The sequence below is a fragment of the Tenrec ecaudatus genome, chromosome 4 (genome assembly GCF_050624435.1).
Source record: "Tenrec ecaudatus isolate mTenEca1 chromosome 4, mTenEca1.hap1, whole genome shotgun sequence".
Classification (NCBI taxonomy): Eukaryota; Metazoa; Chordata; class Mammalia; order Afrosoricida; family Tenrecidae; genus Tenrec; species Tenrec ecaudatus.
The window spans coordinates 116,400,648-116,425,612 of record NC_134533.1 but is presented as its reverse complement, the minus strand read 5'-3'; the positions used below and the strand labels follow the sequence as shown (position 1 = coordinate 116,425,612).

Sequence of the window (24,965 nt, the reverse complement as noted above, 5' to 3'; positions counted from 1 at the left end):
AGGCGGGCAAGAGCGGGCCCCACACACCTGAGCTTTCTCTGCAGCTGCTCCACCTGGGCCTCCAGCTCCAGCTTGCGGGCCTGCAGCTCACTGAGCACTCTCTGTAGCTGCTGGCGGGACTCCAGCAACCGGACCTCTTCCTCCTTAGCCTCTTGCAGGTGCTGATGGGTGGCTGCTGCTTCCTGGGGGAAAAAGGAGACACCATGGGGCACAGGCAGGGGGCCAGGAAGCCCAAAAGACAGGGAGAGGCTGGGTTTCCCAGTTCCTGCAGGCCGCTGTCTGCCCCAACCGCCCAATCCCACTCCTGGGGGTCCCAAGGTGGGTTCCACCCAGAGGACCTATCTGCGGGACACCAGCCATGAGAGTCTGGAAGCCCAGCGCCTGGGACAGAGGAGGGGAGCAAGTGAGCCAGGAGGCAGGGAATCTCGGGGAAGGCCAACCTCGCTTTCCAGCAACCGCTGTCTCTGGACGTCCAAGAGCTGCTGCTTGTCCCTGTGGGCGGTCTCCTCCTGGGGCAGGGGACAGACGCTGGGGCAGTGGACAGGCCTTCGGTCTCCCTCGGGGAGCTCGGACTCCAGGCTAAGGAGGCCCGTAAGCCCGATCCTCACCCACTCCCTTACCTGGGTGTCCAGCTGAGCCAGTCTGCCCTTGAGGTCTTTAGTTCTGGCTTCAAGTTCCACCTCTAACTTCTGCAGCTTCTCTTCCTGCAGAGGCCCAGGAGGAGAATCAGGGGCAATCTGGTGAGGGCACCAGGCATCACACAGGGCTCCAGCTTCCTCCTGGTTTCCCAGGGCACCGCCCAGGAAAGTCTACCACCAGTGGGTGCAAGGGGCGGGAGAGGCAGCAAGCCCAGGTCTGTGCAGGGGGCCGGCCTCCCTTCCAATACTGCGCTGCCCCAGCCCCAAAACTAAAGGAGCACAGATGCCCAAGGTAGGGAGCAGGGTCCGGCAGCCCAGGGCCTGGCCAACGACGTCTGCCCCAGTCCTCACCTGCTCCCGGTGCCGGCTCCACAGGGCCTCACGCTGCCGGTCCTGCTCCTGCCGCGTGTCCTCCACCTCTCGCTCGTGGGCCCCCCGCAGCCGCTCCAGCTCCCCAGTCAGGTGGCCCAGGAGCTCAGCCCGCTGCTCCCGCTCCTGCCCAGGGGGTAGAGCGGCAGTGATCAGAGGGGCAGGGTAGGGAGGGCTCCCAGCCCTCAACTGGAGGCCCGCTCCCGCAGTCTGGGTCAGTGAGATGGGGAAGCAGCTGCACCCGGAGGCCAGCACTGCAAAGGGAGAAGCAGGGTTGGAGAACAACACAGCCCTCTCCCCCAGACGTCATGGGTGGGGCCCCCGGGAGCTGACACCCGGTTGTTCTGTCTTGTACAAGTTTTCCTCCTTGGGGGGCGAGGGTAGTAATAGCTGATGACCAGAAGTCCCCATCAAGGTCCTCACTGGCTGGGGTTCTAGCCCAGGACTGCCATGTCTGCGTGGAGACTGTGAAAGAGGCTGGGCTCCCAGCTCAGACTCAGCTAGGGGCTGAAGTCAGCATCGGGGGGAGCCGGTGCAGACAGCTGGGGCCCCCTCCCATCCCTGCATCAGTACTGTGTGTTAGCTGTCACAGTCCGGAGAAGGACAGCCTGCATGGGAGAGGGGACCAGCCGAAGGCAAGCAACGCCCGCCCACACCAGGCCCCCAGCCCTTGCCCACGGCCCGCCCTCTGGCTCCGCCCACAGCCACAGCACCTCTGCTTCGTACTGTTGTCTCCTCTCAGCCAGCCTCTGCTGGTGCTCCTCCTTCAGCTTGCCCAGCCTCCGCTCGTGCTCCCGTTCCACCTCCTGGCGCTTCTCTCTCAGGAGGTCGCTGAGCTGCAGGGCGGGCAGCAAAGGGCAGGGCCGCGACATCAGGACAGAGGTGGACCAGCTCGCAAGGACAAATGTGCTTGAAGGCACCCCAACACATGGGCCATGCATGTACCTCCCCAATGCCTCCCTCAGCATACTGCCATCTACACACATACATGACCCCAAAACATATGCCCCACACCCTAACATACTACCATCTACATGCCATGCATACATGATCCCAGAACATATATCCCAACACCCCTGATCTATCACAATACACCACACATACATGACCCCAGAACATACACCCTCCACACCACCACCACCACTCCCAGGGGCATAAGGGAAAGGATGCATGGAAACGGAACCAGAGGTCCAAACCCTCACAGGGCCATGCGGTGTCCATGGGAGGGCCCGGCCCGGGCCCCTGAGAGAGCACAGGGCAGGGCTGCCCTGGGAGACCAGCACTCACCTCTTGCTCATACTCCATCACTTGGTGGACTTTCTGATGCGCTCGCTGCTCCTGCCCGAGGCTCTCCTGCAGCGGGGCTTCTCCCACCTTCTTCTGCAGGCTAGAAACCACCTGACAGCCCAGAGAGCAGGCGCTGCCTCAGTGGGGGCTCTCTCCCTGGGGGCCCTAGGTGAGATGGGTTCTTCTACCGACCACCCCTGAGGAGGCCCTTCAGGCTCCCCAGCCATAGAGTGCCCCCCTTGCCCCCACAGCCCGCCCGCCACACCTCACCTCTCTGTGCTCGGCCTGCAGCGAAGCCCGGAGGCGCTCCAGCGAGGCCCTGTGCTCCTTCTCCAGCTCGGCCACAGCCTGCAGGCAGGAGAGGGCTGGTGAAGAGGGTGGGGTGGGGGCAGCCGCCAGGGACTGACAGCCAGGGTGCGCAAGCCACCCCTCCTGGAGCTCCGGGAATAGGGGATCTGGAGTGGATCCAGAGCACACCTTTGTCTCCTGAAAGAGACCCTTCAGGCCCCACAGGCTGCAGCGGGCAAGTGACCGGGAATCTGAAGACCGGGCCGAGCCCACTGCCTCCGTGGCCCTGCCTCTAGGAGTCGCGTCTAGAGGACACTGGAGGCTATGCATGGGGGGGCAGGGCTTCAGCTCAACGTGCTGAGGCACGCCCTCTGTGGTCTGCTGGTGGCACTATCTAAGAAGACCTCCACTCCACACCCCGAATAAGCAAACCCTACGTGACCTGACGGTGATTTGCTTAAGCATCTAACCTGGAGCCAGACCACCTGATAGGAAGGAGTGGGAGAAAGGGCAGGGGAGAAAGCAAAGACCTCCTGAGCGTACCTGCTCTCCCTCCAGACAGGGCAGAGCAGCAAGGAGGTGACAGGCAGCTGAGCCGCTCCTCGGGGACAGGGCAGGGCAGGCCCAGCACCCTGGTCTTGAGACCTCTCTCCTGGTTCCCGTTCTCTCGGGCATGCCACCTCCCAGGCCACGGCTCCTCAAACCTCTCATGGCCACACCACCACTGGTCACGGCAGAGCCTGCTGCCTGCCCAGCCCTGGAAGGGACCCTGTGCCCGCTGCAGCTCTGCCGGGAGACCGAGGTCCTGTCAGGCCCACGGAGGTCGACCTGCTCACATCTTTCTGCTCCTCTTCTAGCTGCTCCCTCAGCCGCTGCAGGGCCTTCTCCTGCTCTGCCCTCAGAGCAGCCTGCTCTCTCTTCTGGGACGCCTCCGTCTCCTCCTTGAGCTGCTCCAGCATCCGCCTGCTTCCCTGCTCCAGGCTGGCCCTCTCAGCCTCCTGCAGGGACTCCAGTTCTTCTCTCAGCCTCTGCAGGGAAGCCTCTTGTTCCGCCCTGTAGGACAGAATGGATGGTGTGGGCCCGTGGCTCGGGGCTCGACCCCGCCGCTCTGGCAGCTCCCGGCACACACTCACCTCATTCGCTGCTCCTCTGCCTCGGCACTGGCTCGGAGCTGGGCCCGGAGCTGGGCCAGCCGCTGCCTTTCCTGCTCTCTCGCCTGGGCCTCCTCCGCCGCCGTGGCCTTCTGCAGCTGCTCCTTCAGCGAACTGGGGGCACAAAGGGACAACCGTAGGCACCTTCCTCTGCCGGTCGGAGTCCCGGCTCTCAGCCTCCATTACCCCGGCCGAGCCTGTCTAGGGGCAGCCTCAATCAGGGAGTCGGGCCGGACCTAAGCCTCTCTGCCCCAACTCCCCAGGCACAGAGGGGTCAGCCACATCAGCCTGACCCTTCACCGCAGGAAGCAGACTGCAGGCTGCTGGATCCCAGGACGGCATTTCTTCGATAGACCCCCTCTGCCTGTCTGTGCACCCCAGCATGGCTGAGACAGGCCCCACCTGACTCTGGTTCCATCCACCTCCACCCCCCACCCAACGGGCTCCATCCTAGCCACACCTGCTGAGTTCCTGCCTCCAGACACCACCCTCTTCCATGCCTCTCCAAACTAATGGGCCTGCAGCCAGCTCGAGAGCCCCTCCTCTCCAGGAAGTCTTCCCAGCCGCCTCCCCGTTAGTCCATCGGATGGTCCTTTCCCAGCAAACTTACCTGTGGGGCCTCTCACTTCCCATGCTGCTTTGTACCACAGAACCCAGCGCACCTGATTCACCGTGTGTGTGCCCGCGTGTGTGTGCCCGCGTGTGTGTGCCTGCGTGTGTGTTGTCTTAGCAAGTCTGGGAGCTTCTCCGGAGAAAGAATCTTGTCGTAAAATATATCCCATCCTGCGTGCTAAGCACAGCTGATACCATAGCTGTGTGTGGAAGTGGGCCAGCACTGCCAGGCCCCGGAGCGGCTCATCGGCTGGGTGCTGTTGAGTTGGTTAGTGACCCTGGGTGACGGAGACGGCTTCTTCTCAATGTCCAGTCTCCCCTTCTAACTGACTAGCAGAACCCCGCTTCGATTCTGTTGGATAAGCAGGTGCAGCTAAGGGGCTACATTTCCTTATCTCCTTCAAAACTCGGGCTAGCTGCTACTTCATCTATTCTGTGGTCTGAGCAGGAGTACCTGGGCCACGTTTCCAGGACAACTACCGCAGAACTGACCGCCTGTGCTGAGAGGTGCCTCTGTTCACCTCGGCCCTGAGTTTGACACGATGGCCGGGGCGCCAGCAGGCAGACGGGACCATAGAGCAAACCAGCACTCAGGGTGGCTGGGCAGAGAGATCAAAGGCAGAGGGCGCCCTGCAGACTGGAGTGACCGCCACACCAGCAGGGCTGCCTTTCTAATGCAAACAATCATCTAGCTTCTTATAGACACACACACGGTGCCACCGACGTCTGTGCCAGGCCAGGCTTGGGTGGCATGTCTAAGGCCAGCTACACAGAGAGTCGCAGCCAAAATAGCCAGTCCTAGCTCCCGGTCAGGAATGCCTCACGCTCTGTGTGACCCCTGCCATCTCGCGGGATTCCAACAGGGCGGTGACTCCCCACAGGGCAGAGCGCCTTCCCGGGGGACGGCCGCACTATCTAAGACACAGCTGTGGGTCTCCCACAGAACAAGAAGGTGGCCAAGTTGGAATCAAGAAACTAGTCTGCGGATGAACAGTGGACCTCGGGGGGGCGGGTGCGTCCGCAGTCCGCAGGCCACAAGATCGTCTGCGCTGATGAACAGCAGGCGGCTCCCCAGAAAGCCGCTCCAGCCATCACAGCCACGGGGCGTGAACTCACCGTGGGCCCCAAGAATGAAGTGTGACTACCCGAGCTGCCCTCGGCAGAAGAAAGGGTCTCCACCCCTGCAGGAAGCCAGACCCCATCTACCTTGAGGCGGGGAGAGACGACAGGTGTCCAGCCACCACTACCAGCCATCCTGACCAGGCACCCTTGGGGGAACCCTGAGGAGAAAATGTGACCGAGCCTCCAGTTCAGTTTTTAGAATCACACGTACTGGTTGGCTGATATGCAGGGCTCACAAGAGCTCTGCTCTTTAAACTTTGACCCCAAACTAGTCCCTAAGGGCGCCTCATGGTCAGAGATTCCCAAACCTATCTGGTCTACCACCCCCTTTACAAGGGAAAAACCACTCAGCAGCCCCTCAGTATAAAGGACACACGTTTATACTGTGGCCGCGGCCCAAGGTAAAGTGCAGTATCTGCAGCTGCAGCCTCTGGGATTGTTCCGAAGCCCGCCCCCAGGAGGTGGGATTGTGCACTGTGAGAAACACTGCTTCAGATCATAACAAATTCACTCATAAAACAAAGAGCATGCAGGAGGCATGTCAACGACTACCATCAAACCAGGAGAAGAATGTAAGCGCGCGGATGGGGGGCGGGAGTCTAGATTCATAAAAACCAGGACAGAAACACTAAGAGCGTCGTGCATTGGGGAGCATAAAACCAACATCCCTCAACGATCCGTGTGGAATCAGTTCCCAGGGTGGACTGGGAACCTACCTACGCTTTTGGGTAAACCTTCACCCAAAATGACGCCAAACCCAAACCAATCTCTCTGACATCGAGTTGGTTCCAGCTCACAGCAATCCTGTAAGACAGACTGACTTCCCTGGTGGATTTCTTGTAAAGCTTTGTAGACTCAGGAAAGCCTCGTCTTTCTCCAATGGGGCAGCTGGTGGCTTTGAACTGCTGACTTTGCGCCAGGCACCTTCTCTGTATTATCAGTCTATCAAATGGGGTTGATGGCAATAACCCTTGGGGCCACCCTAAAGGACTTTAAAAGTGCACAGAAAGCCCCTGCACCAGGATGGTCTTTCCATACGTCAGCTACTTGGACTGTCCTTGGACGATGCCAAGCCCGCGGCCATCGGCACACTCCAGAAGGCGGCCCCTCCTTCTCCAGGAAGGCTCAGACTGCCAGCCCAACACGAGCCACTGCACATGTTCAAGGGCAAAGGCGTCACTTTGGGGACTAAGAGGCACCTGACCCAACGCCCTGGTATTTTCCATCAGCTCGAGGACATTTGCAAGCTGAGCAGTGAATGTGGAAGACCACGAAAGGGATGCCTTTGGGCTTCAGCGCTGGCAGAGGGCATGGAAAACACTGTGGACTGCCAGGAGAACACATCAGTCTGTCCTGGAGGGAAGCACGGCCAGACATTGCTTAGGAGGAAGGCAAGACTGCCGTGCGGAAGGGCAGTGCCTTTACCAAGGACACCCTGCTTGGTGAAGCAGAAGGGCCCTGAAGGGCCGGCCCTTCAGGGCCGGCCCTCCATGAGAAGGACGGATGGGCACAGCCTCACCACAATGGCTCTGGAACAACGACCATCGGGAGGAGGGTGCAGGGCCGGGCAGGGTCTCAGCCTGAGAGTTGGGACCCCTCTGATGTACTATCCTGCCTCCCAGCAGGGAGGGGTGGTCTTGGTGGGGCTGTGTGCACCAGCTTGGCCTCTGGGGCAGGAAGAGGTGAACCTCACTCTCCCACGTGACCACAAGGCCCCCCCAGAGCTTGCCTACGGGGAGAAGCAGAACCTGAGAGACTTCTCCTGCTGCTTGTGGAGCCAGAGCGCCTCCTCCTGCCCCTCCTCCTGCCACAGCTTCTCCCGAGACTGCTGCAACCTCTCTGGCCGCGACTCGGGCGGCTGCCTCTCGTCCTGCTCCAGCTTCTGTGCAGCTGCCTCCTCCATGGCCTCCTCAGCAGCCTCCCCAAGCTGCTCTGGGGGGTCTGCAGGCTCCACCGACCGCCTTCCGAGGGTAGAAAACAACACAGAGCTGAAGTGGGGGAATCTACCCCCTCCCCTGGCCAGGTGTTTCTACAGATGCAGAGCACCCCAGGTGAGGAGTCCACATGGGGCGGGGAGCAGGGCTCTACAGCCAGCTCCTCTCGTCTGTCCCTAGGGGCAGGCCTCCCCCTTGTACCTGAGGTTCAAGGGGGGAAGGGTGGGCCACCCTAGGCTGTCAGTGGCCCTGCCAGCTCTGTTCCAGGTGTGACAACAGCTGAGAGTGGAGGCCTGGCCCCTGTGGACCTGTCTGCCCCAGCGCTGGGCTAGTGATCTGGGAACCACACCCAGAAGCTGAGCAGAGGCAGTGCAGACAAGCCGGGAGGGGCAATGCTTATCTCCCAGCACTAGACGCAGCCCAGCCCACCCGGGGCCAGGCAGGGCAGCAGCCCAAACGGCCCGGGTAGGAGGCGTGGGGCACGAGATCAGGTTTGGGTTGGCAAGTTGTCTGCAGTGGATGAGGGCTGCAACACTGCTTGCGTTCCATTCTCGTTCTGACAGGAAATGCACCCAAGAAAACCCTGTGAACACTCAAGAGGCTGGTCCCCAGTTGTACTTCTAGGTCCCTGGACCAGGCACCCACTTGGCCCACACCTCACACTAGTGCAGCCTGGAAGAGCCAGTGTGCACAACCCAAATAAGAGGATAGGGCAAGTCACACAAGAGGGCCACTCCTCCCTGCTGGGGACCCCTATTCCTCTCCTCCAGCTCCAACACCACCGCAAATGGAAGGCAGTGGGCAGGACCAGAGCAGAAGGAAACAAAGCTCCAAGCTGCCAAACCCACTGGCATCGAGTGGATGCTGACCCCTAGCGGCCCAACAGGCCAGGGCAGAACTGCCCCTGCGGGCGGTTTTCCCAGGCTGGAGCTCTGCATGGGAGTAGAAAGCTGCTCACTCTCCCTCAAGGGACTGATTATCTCCAACCGCTCACCCTGTGGGGAACAGCCCCAAACGGAATCAGGGGTTCAGGGGGCTCAGGAATTCCACCTCCGCCCCTGGGAGGCAGATGGCTGGCTTCCCTGCCCTCTGGCTCAGCCCAGGGCAGCTCTTCAACCTTGTGTGAGCTCTCTCCTCCGCCCATCCCCTCCTGCCAGCTTGCAGGCCTCAGCTTCCCGCACAACACCCCCTGGGCCCAACAGGATGCAGATGGTGTCAGTTAGAGGAGCTACTGCACCCCCACACACACCCTCTCCTGCTGCGGCGCTCCGCCTCACCAGCCTTCCAGCTCATTTCCGACCTCGGCTGAACGCATCTCTTTTCCCTGAGATGTGCCTCCTAATGACTGCCTACCCTGTGGGCTGCGTGGCTGTGTGGGGCCCCAGGGACAGGGGCGGCAGAAAGATGGGCATCAGCTCGCGTGGCAGCGCATGCCCGGGAGGCACACTCCAGCAAGCGGGTCGCACACCTGGTACGCGGGCGAGGGAGGCCGCTTTCAGCGGGCCCCTTCTCCCATCTCCAGTTTGAAAGAGCCCGGTGAGCACAGCCGCTGGAGGGCCTGCAGCGACCGGGACCTTGAAGACGCCACAGGGAGAGAGATGGGTCTGATTTCTAGACCAATGAGACCCAGTTTCTAACCGTGAGTGGCAAAAGAGGAGGTTCTGTGGGAACCTAATCATGTCAGGCTGGCAGCAGAGCAGCTGCCAGGCCTGTGACGGTGGGCCAGGCAGAAATCTATGCCCAGCACAGGGAAGGGGGCACTGGGGGCAGTGGGAAATGTGGAAAGGGGTGTGCTACCAGAAGCCGGCCTCCAATCAAAGCGAAGGCCGCTCCTCTCACCCCCAGCCCAGAGGCTCTATGAATACCTCATGGAGGCTGCTGGGCTGACAAGCGAGGAGGGGAAGGGGCCTGTTTCCCAGGCTGGGCACTCCGGCCACCCAGCATGGTGGCAGTGGGGGCTGGCCCTGGCCCTGCCTCCTCGCTGGCTTCGGCTGGACTACAATTTGGAAGCTGCCGGATACAGAATTACTCCCAACAAAACCCCCCAAACCAATCAATTCCTCATGCAAGCCTGGGAGTATGGAGGAGCTCCGGACAAGAGCAGAAAGCCTTCCCTAAGGGCAGTGTATGAATGTTAGCTCGGGGACAAGGGGAGTGTCACTGAGACCCCATCACAACAGCCTCCCTGCAAAAACCCAAAGTAAGGGGATGACCCCGCCCAGGGGAGGAGCTCGTCCCAGGAAGAGGCCCCTCTGCCCCGGTCCTCACGGAGCACACTGCTGGCCTGAGCTCATGCCCTGCCAGCTCTGGGTGACCCTCAACTGTGGCCATCACTTCATGAGCCCGCTCAGAGGTTAGCCCCAGTTCCTGATGGTTCTTAATCCCTCTGCTCCTGCTCAGCTCAAGCTACGATGCCTGCCTTTCTCCACGTAAAGCAAAGGGACAGTGGCCAGAAGTCAGGGGTTCAAGTCTCAGCCTTAGGCTGCACCTGACTAGCACCGTGACCTTGGGAGAATCAGTCTCTGCCCCACTCTGAGGCTCAAGCTTATCATCTGTGAAATGGGCCAAAGTGGTGGGCTGAGAATGGGAGTAGAAAAAACCCCAAAGCAGCCTCTAAATCCAGCAGAGCCTGGGTGCAGCAGCGGGGGTGAGCCTGGAAACGCATGGAGCTCCAGAGCCCAGTTCACTCACTCAGTCATGGTCCTCTGTGGGTTTCTGAGGCTGTAACTCTCTATGGAAGCAGACAGCCTCACCTTTCTCCAACAGAGGAGCGTGTGGGTTCGAACTGCTGACCTCACAACCCAGTGCAGAATCCACTACAAAAGCTGGAGCCTGGACTGAAATGAGAGGGATGCTGGGAGAGCAGCTAGGGGAGGTGGCACCAAGAGCATAGAGGCAAGAGGGTAGAAGTGCCCTCAATCTGACCTGAGTGGGTGCCAGGTGGTGCGAAGGCACTTCATAATCCACTGACTGCAGGGAGTAGGGGAAAGAGGAGCTGATACCAAGGGCTCAATAGAAAGTAAATGTTTAAAAAATGATGATGGAAACCTGTGTACAAACATGCTTGATAAAATTGATGTGCGGATTGTTATAAGACCTGTAAGAGCCCCCAATAAAATGATCTTTAGATCAAAGAAATCCACTAACTAGAACAATTCCAGTCTGTGTACTTCAGTCTCTATACATTGAACTTCAGTTTCCAATGTCTTTGAGGAAAAGATGGGGGTGGCAGGACTGACAGGTTTCGGTCAGTGAGGCAGTAGGGCCCCTGCCCTCCCCCGCAGGCCCTGTGACAAGCGGCCCTGAGCACCTAAGGGAGCCCAAGGGAACCCGGGATGGCAGCACAGGGCTCTCTAGGCCAAGTCCAGCACCAGGGGTGCCTCCAATGACCCCACACCCCTGCCCACCTCCCTTGAGCGGGAGGGCTGCACACAGAGGACAGGAAGACACATCACAACTGGCCCTTACACCTCGGGGGAGACTGGCCGGGTGGGGCTGGCTGCCACCTGCTCCTCAGGCTCCTCGGCCTCTTCCTGCCCACGCCCCCACTCCTCGGCCTGTGCGCGCTGCTCCAAGCCCCTCTCCTGGGCGCCACGCGGGCCGGGCACTGGCTCCCTTGACGGCAACACAGAGGAAACTGCATTAACGCCATGAGGAAGGCACGGGGCCCAGGGGTCACCCCATCCAGGGTCCAGTGGGCTGTGGTGGGGATGAGACAGAAAGCCCAACAAAGCCTCCCACCTCAGGCCTAAGCCTCTCCCCGGGCCCCACTCCCACCCCCACCCCTGGCCCTCTCTGATAGCAGAATGGCTACGGCCCAGGAAGACGTTCTACACCGGCACATGGTCAGCAGGAGCTGCTGATACAGGGCATGGCCCCATGACTCCTAGGCCCACCATGGAGCAAGGTGTGGGCCGGCTGGAAACCCCACGCGCTGTCAGCCTGGGATAAGGGCACTGCATGGCCATATCCTGGTGCCTGGAGCACAACTGCTCCCCTGCGGGTTCACTGAAGGGCTACAATGACACCCCCCATCCCCCACCTCTACAGCAAGGTGCAGGGAGGGCATTGAGAAGAAGGGTCTTACTGGTGGGAACCAACCAGCCAGGCCAGCCGCTGCCCCAGGCCCCTGGCACCTCCTCAGCCAAAGTTCTAAGCCCCCTCCATCAACCTGCCACCCTATTCGGTTTGAGACTAAGAACCAGGAGAGAGCAGAGTTTCTCCCTCACTCCAGGTTCCTGTGGGATGTTAGGGGAAACCTAGGTCACCCAGCACCCCTTCTCCAAACTCACCCCAGCCTTGAGCCCACCGACCACTCACAGGGAGAGACTGCAGCTCATTCTTACCTCGGGAGGGAAGCCGGCAGGGCGGGGCCTCCTGCCAAGTCCTCCCCAGGCTCCCCGGCCTCCTCCTGCTCAAGCTGGCCCCTGGGGGGCTGGCAGGGAAGGGGGCTCGGGATACACTCCCCTGGCAGCAGCGACGGCAGTAACCTGGTGAGAGCGGCCAGCGCAGCCTCATCAGGGCCGTCCACTGGAAGGCCAGAGCAAGGCACAAGAGGGCGGGGTAGGTACAAGGTCGCCAGCCTCCCCGCCTAGACTCCACCTGCCCACTGCCACAGAGGGCATCCAGGCTGGACCTGGTGGGAGTCAGGCCAGCCCAGGGGAGGGACAGAAAGACTGAGAGAGCAGGGAGCAGACAGACAGACTCGAGTGGTCAGACGTCAGAAAGGCATCGGCGGTGCTGTGGCTTCCAGGAAGTAGGGCAGCTGGTTGCTTTTCAGGGTTCAGAGAGTGGAAAGACCGCCTCCCTTCACTTCCAGGGTGACGGCGGCCCTTACACCACAGTCCAGGATGCAGACTCCTGGGCCAGGGCCACACCGCACACGCACACACTCTGTGAGCTGTAGCAGCCATTTCTGCCGTACAGGGCCCTCGCTCGGGGCTCGGGATGGCAGAAGGGACCCTTCAGCACAGCTCCCCCAAATCTCTGACTGCTAATGCAGCCCCGATACGTGGTGTCACACACACACAGACGCGCACACACGTGCACATGCGGCTTCATCGATGCACGCCAGAGCCCAGTGCACAAAGGCCCTGCCGAACACACTTTGTGTGAATACAGAATCCAAAATTCTCGCGAGGACACGCACATAGACACGGCAGCACAGATGTGCTCAAGTGGACAACACACATCCTAGAAGTCATCTGGCTGGCTCCTCGGCTGCCTCCAGGCCCCCCAAACACCAAAGCCAAACCAGTGTCCAGGCCCACACCCTCCTGGAGGCAAGTTCAGGCCACCGCCCACATACTGTACCTCTCGGAGCCTTGTAACTCATCCTGGCTGGATTGGCTGTCGGCCTTGTCCTTTCCTCCCATGCCCTGGGCCTGCGGGCAAAGCAGAGGAAGGGCTGTGCTAGAGGAGTCTAGGCCTGGGCTCCCCACACCTCCTGCTGACACCCCTGTACACCGAGGTGGCTGTTGAGTGGGTGGAGATGACACGAGACAGGAGACAAAAGGCTGGTCCACTGTACCGTGAGGCTCCCCAGCCCCACAGCTGCTCAGGGCCTCCCTGCTGGTCTGCAGTGTGTCCGACTGAAGAAGACACACGAGCCAGCAAGCCTGTCATTCCTGCATGCTGCAAGTCCCTAAACTGCCCGGTGCCCCGGTCCTACAGGACGCTGGAATTGGGTGGGAGGCATCGGGGCCAGAGGCGATCACCTGGGAAAGGAAGTACCCTGGAGAGATGGAGTCTTGGTGGAGCATGAGGGAGCTACACCCAGACCCTGCAGGGGTCCCAGTGCAGGCACTTGGGGGAAGGAGGTCAGAGAGGACCCACCCCCAGGGCTCATCAGTGGGTAGTGAGGCACCTTCCCAAACAGGATTCTTTTTTTTTAAAGTTTTATTGAAACGAGCAGGAGGAACCTGGGCAAACTTAGCAAGCCGGCCATCTCGAGTGGTTCTACAGGGGATGGCCACCAAGGACCCAGCCACAGCGCAGTCACCAGGGACGGCCACCAAGGACCCAGCCACAGCGCAGTCCCCGGGGACGGCCACCAAGGACCCAGCCACAGCTCAGTCACCGGGGACGGCCACCAAGGACCCAGCCACAGCGCAGTCCCCGGGGACGGCCACCAAGGACCCAGCCACAGCGCAGTCACCGGGGATGGCCATCAAGGACCCAGCCACAGCGCAGTCACCGGGGACACCCACCAAGGACCCAGCCACAGCGCAGTCACCGGGGACGGCCACCAAGGACCCAGCCACAGCGCAGTCACCAGGGACACCCACCAAGGACCCAGCCACAGTGCAGTCCCCGGGGACACCCACCAAGGACCCAGCCACAGCGCAGTCACCGGGGATGGCCATCAAGGACCCAGCCACAGCGCAGTCACCGGGGACACCCACCAAGGACCCAGCCACAGCGCAGTCACCAGGGACGGCCACCAAGGACCCAGCCACAGCGCAGTCACCAGGGACACCCACCAAGGACCCAGCCACAGCACAGTCCCTGGGGACGGCCACCAAGGACCCAGCCACAGCGCAGTCACCAGGGACACCCACCAAGGACCCAGCCACAGCGCAGTCACCGGGGACACCCACCAAGGACCCAGCCACAGTGCAGTCCCCGGGGATGGCCACCAAGGACCCAGCCACAGCTCAGTCACCGGGGACACCCACCAAGGACCCAGCCATAGCGCAGTCACCGGGGACGGCCACCAAGGACCCAGCCACAGCGCAGTCACCAGGGACACCCACCAAGGACCCAGCCACAGTGCAGTCCCCGGGGACGGCCACCAAGGACCCAGCCACAGCGCAGTCACCAGGGACAGCCACCAAGGACCCAGCCACAGCGCAGTCACCGGGGACGGCCACCAAGGACCCAGCCACAGCGCAGTCCCCGGGGATGGCCACCAAGGACCCAGCCACAGCGCAGTCACCGGGCAGCTGGTCTGGCCTCAACCCTAAGTTCTAGCACGTCCTGCTTAGAAAGGCAGGAGCAGCAGCCACAGCCCACAAGGCTTCGGGGGAAGGATTTTGTGAGATCTGGCATGCAAAACCTAGCTGCCTGCCCAAAGGAGGCCAGCCCCCAGTGTGAGCCCCTCTCCCTCACCCCCTTTGAAGGCCCTGGGCTCTTTCTGACACGTGACAATGAGATGAGCAGGAGACAACTCACTCTGTCTTCCCTGTCAGGGTCCCCAAGTCCTGTGCCCACAGCATCCCCACTCCACTGGCAGCCTGAGCCCAACAGCTGCAGCCGGCTCGGCCATCTGGACGGGCCAAGGAGGGCAGGCAGGGCCGGCACTGAACCCAGCTCCCAATAAAAATGGACGTGTAGCCCGGGAGCAACTCCCAGAGCCTCACTGCCGGCGCTGCCACTCCTGATGGGCACCCTCCACCCTCCTAATGGGCAATCCCACCCAGCTCACCAAACACCTCACCCACGTTTCACAAAGGAAATAGAAACCACACAGGCTCAGTCTACTTACAAACTGAAAAGTAAGGATGAGTAGTAAAGTGGGGAGGTTGCTACGGAAAATGAGGGGGTTGCTGCCCGAGCATCCTAAGTAAGGAGGCCGACAGAGGACAGGGCTGGCTGCAGATGGGGAGACTCCACCATCAGCCCCACTCTCATAGGAAAGGGGGTAGTCCCGTGGCCATCGAGTCTGCTTCAACTCTGAGCAGACAGCCTCATCCTTCTCCTCCGGAGCAGCTGGTGGGTTGAACCACCACCCTGTCGTCAGCAGTCCAGTGCTTATGGCACAGGGCCACCAGGGCCCGAGTAAAGGGGACACTACGAGGAAATTCCCCGATGGTCCTTTTGTAGTTTTCCTGTATCCTTGGGACGTTTTACTCCAAAGGGGTCAAAAGAAAGCAGGTGAGGAAATTAGGAAATTAGGAAAGGTCCTTAAGAGTGAAACACCATTTCCTGCTCCTTAGCTGGGCTATGTTTCGGTCTGCAGCCCAACCTCAGGCGGAGAAGTCCTGGCACATTTATACTGCAAAATGCCACACATACGGTGAAACAAGCAGTTTTTGTAGCCTAAGCCCAGTTTGGAAATGGGGGTGGGGGGAGCAGGAAGTGGAGAGGAGAAACAGAATTGAAAATGGATCTAGTCTTATATGTTTGGAGAAATTTTTTTGTCTGGCGAGAACAACACAAGATTTAGTCCTGACATCCAACACAAAAAACACTGATGCCATGGTGATGAGCTCTCCCCTTTGGGAGTGAAGCTGTGACAGTGGAGACCTCTGACCTCGCCATCGCCACTTAATCTATCTACCGCGCCCCGTGGTTTAAAAGCAGTGACCACTAGCTCTCCACTGTGATGATGGCTTCAAGGGTCTATGCATGAGTCAAAACTTACAATTTAGTAAAGAAATCAACAAAAGCTCGCTTAGCTCAGTCCTAAGCCTCTGCACGGGCCCTGGCCTTGGGAGAGACCCGGGCACTCAAGTAAAATGGTCAGGGGTCTGCTTAAGGGGCACTGAGCTCATGGCAGTGGCAGGAGAGGTGGGGTGGCCAAAGATGGCAAAGACTGGGTACACAACTCGAAGAGCGCACCAGTGTTGGGAATTACCTGGTGGAGCTGACGTGTGTGTTAGCGGGGGGGAGGGGGAGGTGTGGACTTTCACCACCGTAACATTGTAATAAGAACACAAGAGAGAGCCCGTGGGAAGGACAAAGATGGAGGGGCTGCATCTGCAACTCTGGGTGTCCCATAAAAGGGCAGCTGCTCATACCTCCTGGGTCACCTCTCTGCCCAAATGCGCCCCACCCCAGCCCAGGCCTGAAGCCAGGAGAGAGGCTGAGGGTACATGGTTCCACAGGGTCTGCCATGCTGAGCCCCCAGCACTGCCCACACCCTGAATGGCTGGCCAGGATGTAAAGCTTAGGGCTTCCTCTGCCTGGATTGGCTGCCTCGGGGGATAACTGGTGAGAAGAGGATCCAAGCCAGACCCTAAGACTGCTTTCCACCAAGTGACATGGCCCCCCAACGAGGCTAGTGACTTCATTACATCTTAGGGGGCCCTACAAAGCTGCCTCCTGTAAGACTTCCAAGTAATTCTGAAACTGGCCAGGCTTGGGGAGCTGGGACCACAGGAGTCCACCGCACCCTGACAACTCGTAACTTTCTCACGTACCCCTTCCCCCACCCCATGCCAAAGCAGCCTCGCCAGTCCCTGCTCTCCCAATTCACCCCACCTGCCCCTCACTGTGCTCTGGCATAAACTGGGGCAGCCTCCACCCAGCAGGAGCCGGGTGGTCAGGCCATGGTCCAGAGCTCACAGGGACAGGAGTGCTCAAATAATCACAGCCGGCTGCAAAAGTCGAGCCTGTCTTCAGCCCTCACTTCTCGAAGGACACCAGTCTTGATCTGTGACGCTCTGGCTTGTTGCCCTTTCAGCCAAGCCGCACGTTCTCTGCACGTGCAGACGTCAGGGGAAGGCATTTCTCTTGCAACCAGCCCCCAGGAGAGGGAAAACGGTGGTCTCCGCTTCATACACCTTAAAGATCGGCTCTATGATCGAGTCCCCTTGGTACCTGACCTTGGTCAGGCGAGAGCCAGGCCCACACAGAGCGTACACGCGGAAGAGGGCCTGGGCAGACAAGCACGAAACAAAACGAGAAGCACCAGAGGAGCAAAGGGGGGCTCCGTATCCTTCCTGGAGGAGGAGGTGTTGGGGGGGCCTCCACGTGGTGGACACTGGGCCCCAGGAGGGCAGAGTGGTTGGTTGCACGTGACTGGTGTGTGGGAGGTGTCCCGAGGAAGAGATCGGAAGGGTGGATGGGCCACATCTGTGAAGAGCTTGGGGACCCAGCCCCACAATCTATACGGTACACAATGCCAGGTGTTCGGCGGTTGAGTGCCGAAAGAAGGGAGAAACAGCTGAGTCAACAGAGACACTGCTGACTCAGCGCATCAAGGAACAGGAATGGTCAGGAGCTCCAGCAGGGTCTCGGCACCAGGGCCGGGCTGTGCCTCGTGAACAAGAAGGGAGAAACTCTCAGAAATGTAGCTGGTGACAGGCAGGGCTCAGCTCCAGGTTATCCCAGAAGAGGGCTGCCAGGGAGGGTGAGGCCGCAGCCCCACCCACCTACCCAGCTACTCACCTCCCAGAAGGCACCCTCCAGGGCCGGCGAAAGCACATCCACAGCCAGCAGGCGCTCTGTGATCCGGCTGCGAAAACCGAAGTCCTGGACACAGTGGAGACGGGCGGTCAGCCGGGGCTCCCCATCCACCCCCATGCTCGCCTCCCAGAACAGCACTGCTCTGTGTCATGCACCCGACTGCACCGTTTGACCGCCCCGTAGCACGGTGGCAATGTGGTTGGTCCAAACCCACCGGCCGCTCCAAGGGAGAAATCAATGGCCGTCAACTGCCGCAAAGATCACCTCCTGGGAGACCCATGAGGGCAGTTTTCTCCTGTCTAGCGGTTGCTATGAGTCAGACAGGGTTTAATGGAGCTAAGCGTCCCACAGACCTCTGTGTAGACGGACAGAGTGTGATCACACAAGGGTGGGTCATGTGAAGTGCAAAATTCCTCGTGAAGACTGACGATGACAGCACCCCCGCAGGGCTGACACTTTCAGCCTCATCTTGAGGCCGTGTGTGCAAGTCGCTCCAAGCCAGGTGCGAGAGGTCAGGTGTGCCTGTGGACTGACTTCAAAGACCACGCAAGCTGCAAAGCACGTCCCTCCCAGCTGTCTCTCCCCAGCAGCGCCCCACCGGGTGAGAAGCCAGGAGCCCTGAGACGCTGTGGGCAGCCCAGAAACAGGTGTGGGGGTTTCACAATCTGGTGTCAATTTGGGATTTGAGTGGATTGAGTGAAGGGTGGAGTCTAGTCTGTCAATCAGATCATAGTCAATGAGGAGGCCTCTGTGTGGGCATGGCCTTCACCTGAGAATTCTGGGAATTCCTGGATTTCCTCCTTGGAGGCAGAAGACACTCCTCTCTCTCTCTGCTCACTCCCTGGGAAACATTACAGCTGACAAAACACATGAAACTACATAGTGCCCTGAGCTGGAGAAGCCACGTGGAGACCTCTGTCAGTGCTGAGATGCTTACAACGCCACTGGACCCACAGACTTTCTACCCACTGGCCTGTGACTGTCCTGCATTTGGCGTCATTGCATATGTTTTGTGAGTCGGAAGAGGACTTTATAGATTGGTATTGGACATGTGGGCTAATATGGGACTTGTGGGCTTGGACTGGACTAGGATGGGATCCTTTCTTAATGTACACTTACCCTTTCTATAAAACTCTCTTATATACATATGAGTTTCTATGGATTTGTTTCTCTAGTCTACCGGGACTGACACACAGGGCTTGGTGGGCTTACTCCCAGCTCTCCCTTTCCCTCCCTGGCATGCGCCCCTCTGGACACCGGGAATGATGGGTGGACGTTCTTCTAAGGGCAGCGAGCGGGTGCCCTTGGCTGCCAGAGGACCATGATCCCAGTCCCTCACAGTCCCTCCCAGTGCAAGTACCCTGCTAGTTCAGTGAAGGACTGATGCCTGACAGAGCATGCTAATGGGGACAGCCCTGTCATCAGCCCTGATTAATGGCAGGCCGACCAGCCAAGGTCTGGTCCCGCTGTCCATAGCTTCCTCCACTGCTTGGAGAGGGGAAAAATAGCACAGATGGGCGCATTTCTTCACGTGGGTGGCTCCCTCAGCAGGGCAGGGCCCTGGCTTCCAAGGGTGCCCTGACCAGGCTGTTCTTCATGGGGGGAGGGAGGGCACTGCCAAGGACCACCACTCGGTACCTTCCCTTCCCAGTGGGGGGCTTTCCCCTTCCTTGGGGTGACACTTCCCCTCCAGTTTGAGCTCCGCTTAATGCAGCTACCATCTGCCTCCTAAGCCCACGGCCTCCTGATTCCACAGCACCCCTCCGAGCCTACCGCTCCTCCCCGTCCCAGCCCCCGCTGAGCCCTCCCCTGAGACCGGCCTGCTCTGGGCAGATGGTGGAGAACTTCGAGAGGTGACCCTCCACCAAAAGGCACCCAAACCACTCCCCTCAGGGAGGCAGGCCCCGCAGGCTGGCTGGCAGGTCAGGGACAAAGCAACTGTGGATGCCGACATTCTGGAACAAAGTCTGGATTGGACTTTAGAGAGAAAGCCACCATCTCCTACACCTCTCTCTCTCTTTCTCATTCGAGCACGTGTGCACACCCGCAGTACCCTCTACCCTCCGAGGCCTGTGTAATGTTTAGCCAGCACCCAGATGCAACGGACCAGATCTCACAGGCAACGCTCACACTCACTCCAACAAAAGCAAGCAGCAGCCTCACAGCCACCCAGTTATTCCAGCTCACAGTGACCCTACTGCACAGCGCGGAGCTCCCCGGGCCCAAACCCTTCAGCGGCGTAGGCGGCCTCACGGTCCTCCCACTGACCCCGCAGTCGCAGTGAGGAGAGCTAACACTTTCATCTAATGCTTATAGGCAGACATTTACATTCTCTCCCTCAGTGTCTTCCACGGTGGAGCCTATCACGTAGATAGCATGACCCATAGGCAATGGCTGAGCAACTGGAGTTAGACAGGACCCGTGTTGGAATCCTAGCCCCCGTTACTAGTTGGGGGTCCTAGGTGGGTCACCTAGTGCAGCTCACACTCACCAGGTCAAGGAAGGACTGGGGCTCCGAGGCGGCCGAGCCTGAGAGCGGCCTCTCCTGCATGTGTTCGCTGATCTCCGACGCCTGGGGAGTGGGGGGAGAGGTGTCAGGTATACAGGGACCTCACCAGGCTATGCCGAGCACAGGCCAGGCGGGCAGGTCCATGGCAGAAAGGAAGAGCGAGGGGGATGGGGAACTTCAGGGAACTTGGTTCCGACCACGGTGCCAACACAAGGCTCAGCCCAAACAGAAACCCACCTCTTCTGGAGGACGAGCGGACGGCCTGTGGACCCTCGCATTCTCTCTGGACACACCTCTGGGCTGGGCAGCCCAGCTGAGACTGGACAGCCCTATCCGAGTCAGGTCAACAAGGATGCATGCATGCAAGGAAGGCCAAGTGCCATGGAAGGGTTAGCCAGCTGGGACCTGGGAGTGTGGTCCGGTGCTGACAAATGGAATCAAGGTATCTTTCCTTTAAAGCAGACACTAGCTCTTTAAACTAATTACCTCACCGCCTACCTAGAAGAGAAAAGAGGGCTAAGGGTTGGAAAATCCGAAATGTCAAAGGAGCTGACATGGTCTGGCCTCACCAAAGCAACGACTCTCATATCCTGGGGTGGCTCACAGAGACCACAGAAATCCAGGAGGTTTCTGGCCACCTAATCTGCCTGTGCAGGGTCAGGACTCTCCCAACCATGCCCCCTGCTCCCACTGCAAGCGTGAGTGCCCACACGGGTGTCGGGGAGCAGAAGAGATGAGAACGGGGAAGAGGAAGTGGGGAGGGAAAGGGGAAGCCATAGTATCCCGAGGGGTTTGCCGCGGGAAAGGAAGCACTGCTTTGGACTGCCAGTGCCAGCAGACTTGGAGCCTCACTCAGGAATGTACCATGCGACGGGATCCGGGTACATCCCTCCCAATTAAGGGTCTGGCTGATGGGGTCAGCCCATTGCAGGGTCCCCAAATGAATCTCCTAACGCAGTAATAGAGATGCAGGCTAGGACACTGCGTACAGAGAGAGGCCCGGGGAGCAGATATGGGAAACAAAGTAACAAAAAGGTCTAAGCTATCACTGATCATCCTGAGGGAATGAGTCGCTTGACCCGGGGTCTCGTGAAACACTGAGGCCAACTGGCACCACAGACCCATGATGTTGATATTCCACTCTGACCAATAGTGAGCGGGCTCTTAAAGGCTCGTGGGCAGCCATCTGAGCGAGGGGCAACTATTGAAAGATACCTGGAAATCGTCAAGTGAACGAGTGGGCCACGAAGTGAGTCTCAGACTCTACCCCCCGAGACTAGAAGAACTAGATGGTGCTCTGGCAGTTCCAGAATCCCTGCTAACTTGCGAAGGGGTGCACGCAGTTTGATGACCCCATTTGGAGGCACAAAGGCAATAAAGAGCTCACTGGAGGGCAGACACACTCTCTGCTTCGTCTTCCTGCTGACAAGACAGATGGAGCTATGCTGATGGAGACAGAACCCTGGAGCTGGAGGAGCCCTGTGGAGACCCACGCCAGCACTGAGATGCTTCCATCACCACTGGATCCACAAGACTTTCCCCCACTGGCCTGTGATCTTTCTTCCTGCATTTGGCATCATTGCATGTGCTGCATGAGTCTGAAGAAGAATTTATAGCTTGGTAATGGACATATGAGCTAATATTGGGTTTATGGACTTGACCTGGACTGGACTGGTATATTTTCTTGATGTACAATTGTTCTTTGATATAAAGTTCTCTCTTACGTACATAATGAGTGTCTATAAGCTTGTTTCTCTAGTCCACCCAGACTAACACAGGTGCCCAGCTACCACAACCACTGCTTTGAAGGGATCACATTAGAAGGTTCTGGATAGAGTAGGAGAGTACAGAAGAACAAAACTCAAACTCATAAAAAGACCGGGCATACTGGTCACAGACAGACTGGTGGAACCCCCAAGACTACGGCCTTTCGTCACCATCAGGTTTGAAAATGAACTCCCCTCCGTGGCTCAGTTTTCAGCCAAATAATAGACAGGTCCATGTGCAGAACAAGAACACCAGTGAAACACACACACTTTATAAGACACATCACCTATTTGAAACCAAAAAAGGCAGCATTTACCCAAAGAGAAAGTTCAAAAGGAAGGAAGGATGGAAACAGAACACGAGAAGGACGACGGATAGACAGTGCGACATCGTGGGATTGCAGTCAAGGGGATGGCTTGTTCAGTGGGAAACGGATCTATCTGTTCTGTTAGCCGTCAGGCAGTTCACGATAAAGCGTCTCACAGGAGGGGGTGGAGGGAGGGAAGCACAGGATGTCACCTGCAGACCTGTCTGTGGACCAGAGGGACTTACTTCACTGGTGTCCGATCTCTCTTTCGGGGCAGAAGCTTCCCTTCGGGGCTCCTCTGCTGCCTCGTCCTTGCCGACACCTCCCTCTCCTGCATCCACCAGGTCCACTGGCGCCTCCTTTTCCAAGGATCTGGCAGACTGACCGCCCTCTGGATCAAGCCTGGGGATCCCCTGGTTCCTGGAGGCCCCGGCATCACTTGCCTCCTTCTCTTCTTTTCCTGGGAGCCAACCCCCCTTTCCCGGCTGCCCGTGGCCATCGGCACTGCTCACGCTGCTGTCTGCACCTTGGCTAAAGAGCTTGCCAGGAGTAGGGGGGCCAGCAGCACTGGAATCAAGAGACGCATCTTTCTTCTCGTCTCGCTTGCTTGTTCTGGGAGACTCCTAGAGAAGACAAAAGATGTCAGAAAGAAGACATAAGGAAGTGATCAAAGGAACTCAGAAACGTGCTGTAAGACAGAGATGGTCACTCCTGAACTCTAGTTCAGGGACCAATGACTAGCAATCCTTATTTTAAATCACAGATCCCACCCCAGATCTACTGATGATGACTTTGACAAACGCAACCTGGCTCCCGACCACACAGGCTCAGACATCAGGGCATTAGGCTGTCCGCCCCTTCACCATCTGTCAGACCCTTGAGTGACAGACAAAGTTGTCTCCAGGGAGGTTACTTCTCTTGAGTTTGTCATCCCAGGATTGTAAACCATTGGATTATCCAATACAAAATGGCCCACGTTAGTCTATTTCAACTCAACAATACCTAGGATATCGATCTTTATCTGTTCCATAGAGATTTTGGGGGGGGGAGGGGAACCTTTCAATGTTCCTAGATTCATACTTCATGTGTCCCCTGTTCTGACGATTCATGGATGTTTGTAGCTCCTTCTTCCCATGCGGAGTCAAGTTCCAACAACAGGTGAACATCCCAGCCCTACAGGCCGCTTGGCCCTGAGGAGGCAGCTCTTCCCCAGTCGCACTGTCTTCCAACCTGAGCGGCTCATCTCTGGTGCACATACATGTTTCACATCAGTGTGCTTTCTGTCTACTGTTTGTGCGTGCTCGGCTGTTTGATAGCTAATTGTGCCATGTAGTAGGGTCCATTTTTCAAAATGATATTCAGAATTCTAGGTTTCACATCAATGTCTCTGATGCATCTTGAGTGGCTTACACGTCTGGTGAGGCCTGGGTCCTGTTTCATTTTCTCCGAAGGGCGATCTGGTCTGCCCTCCACCATCCATCACAGAGAGGATCTGACTCTATCTCATGGATTTCAGCCCTTTAGGAAAAACCATCAGCTGTCCTTCGGTGCATAGATTTGCTTCTGGGTTCTCACTTAGGTGCTGGTAGGGTAGGAGTAATTCTTTGAAAGTTAGCAGGGATGGAAGGTACAGAGAGGTAGATCACTAGCCAGAGGGGAGAGACATGTTAATTTGGCTGAAGGTAAAAACCATATCCAGTAAGAGGGAGGTCAACCCTGCGGGGCCAGGAATGACTGAATGTGACTCTTCTAGCCAAGTCTCTATTGACCACCCACATGGGAGATAGTCTTTTCCTGCACGGGTCTGGAAGGCTGGGGAAGACACTGATAGGATTCATCTGTGAGTAATTATGAACAGGATTGCCTGGAGCACCATCCTGCTGTGGATAAAACAACCCCTCTGAGAAGCAGGAGGAGAGGTCTCATGATAAGCCAGAGCCAGAAGTGGAGCACATCCTCTGGACCTGAAGTCCCCAAGCAGCGAAGCTCCTGGAGGACAGCCACACCAGGAGCCAGCACATGGCACACAGCGTGGGCTTCCCAACCCAAAGAGCACGTAAGGCAGAGTGCTTTGGTGCAGGAGGCTGGCTCGCCGAGTGGGCACCTCTGGGCACGGAATTGGGAAGGGGCCCTCTGCTTCCATGACCCGGAGGTACCCAGTTACCACTCTGAAATGGATCCTTTTTGTTCCAGAAAAAGGCGGAACAGACAGGGAGCACTAGAAGTGGTTGTGATGATGTACTCACGACTCTTTTTAAAAGCAATTTAACTATGGAAGCGTATGACATGTGAATGTTACATCAAGAAAACAACAAGAAAAAGAGAAAGGGGTGCAGCTAAAATATCAATTAAAAAGCCAGGCTGATTGGTCTCACAGAGAACCCCTAAAGCGATGGTCCTTACACAGCCTTGAGGTCTGAAACGGAACTTATTTCCATGGCTCTACTTCCAGCAAAGGACAGACAGGCCCCTCCGGAGAACAGGAACAGCAGGGAGGGATATTGCTCTTGCTCACTCGAACAGTCAGCATACAAGACTGGAAGGGCTGCACTTGCTGGGGGCGATGGGGGGGGATAAAGCTCAAACAGCAGGAGGGGGCAGCAGTGACAGACAAAGGGAAGTGGCCAACCTAGGGCGCGAGTGCCTACAACGTGACATTGCGGGGACTGCCATCAATATCACAAACCAAAATATAGAAGAACTACTCAATGGAAAACCTCCTAAGTGACCACTTTTTAAAGGATGATCACGGATATCCCACAACTTCGTCTCACACACATTTGGACATGGCAAGAGGAAAGAGCAGTCGCTGGAAAGGGCATCCTGCTTGGTAACGTCGGGGTCCTGGAA

At 58.2% G+C, this 24,965-nt stretch overlaps 1 protein-coding gene across 6 annotated transcripts in view; it reads right to left on the bottom strand.

Moving 5' to 3' along the window:
* The window catches only part of CEP164 (centrosomal protein 164), a 73,025-nt gene that overhangs the window by 7,492 nt on the left and 40,568 nt on the right, over nucleotides 1–24,965 (bottom strand). For 4 of the 6 annotated variants that reach the window (XM_075546648.1, XM_075546650.1, XM_075546649.1 and 1 more), the window contains exons 8-22: nucleotides 22,361–22,738; nucleotides 20,024–20,104; nucleotides 17,515–17,598; nucleotides 12,715–12,785; nucleotides 11,748–11,891; nucleotides 10,870–11,016; nucleotides 3,716–3,847; nucleotides 3,419–3,635; nucleotides 2,565–2,642; nucleotides 2,295–2,405; nucleotides 1,721–1,843; nucleotides 990–1,133; nucleotides 621–704; nucleotides 441–509; nucleotides 28–182 (exon numbers count right to left, since the gene is read on the bottom strand). In XM_075546648.1, the coding sequence (XP_075402763.1) occupies nucleotides 28–182; nucleotides 441–509; nucleotides 621–704; nucleotides 990–1,133; nucleotides 1,721–1,843; nucleotides 2,295–2,405; nucleotides 2,565–2,642; nucleotides 3,419–3,635; nucleotides 3,716–3,847; nucleotides 10,870–11,016; nucleotides 11,748–11,891; nucleotides 12,715–12,785; nucleotides 17,515–17,598; nucleotides 20,024–20,104; nucleotides 22,361–22,738 (2,018 nt within the window). Of the gene's footprint in view, nucleotides 1–27; nucleotides 183–440; nucleotides 510–620; nucleotides 705–989; nucleotides 1,134–1,720; nucleotides 1,844–2,294; nucleotides 2,406–2,564; nucleotides 2,643–3,418; nucleotides 3,636–3,715; nucleotides 3,848–7,215; nucleotides 7,429–10,869; nucleotides 11,017–11,747; nucleotides 11,892–12,714; nucleotides 12,786–17,514; nucleotides 17,599–20,023; nucleotides 20,105–22,360; nucleotides 22,739–24,965 lie in introns of all 6 variants that reach the window. The other 2 variants (XM_075546651.1, XM_075546652.1) reach the window with 2 other exon arrangements.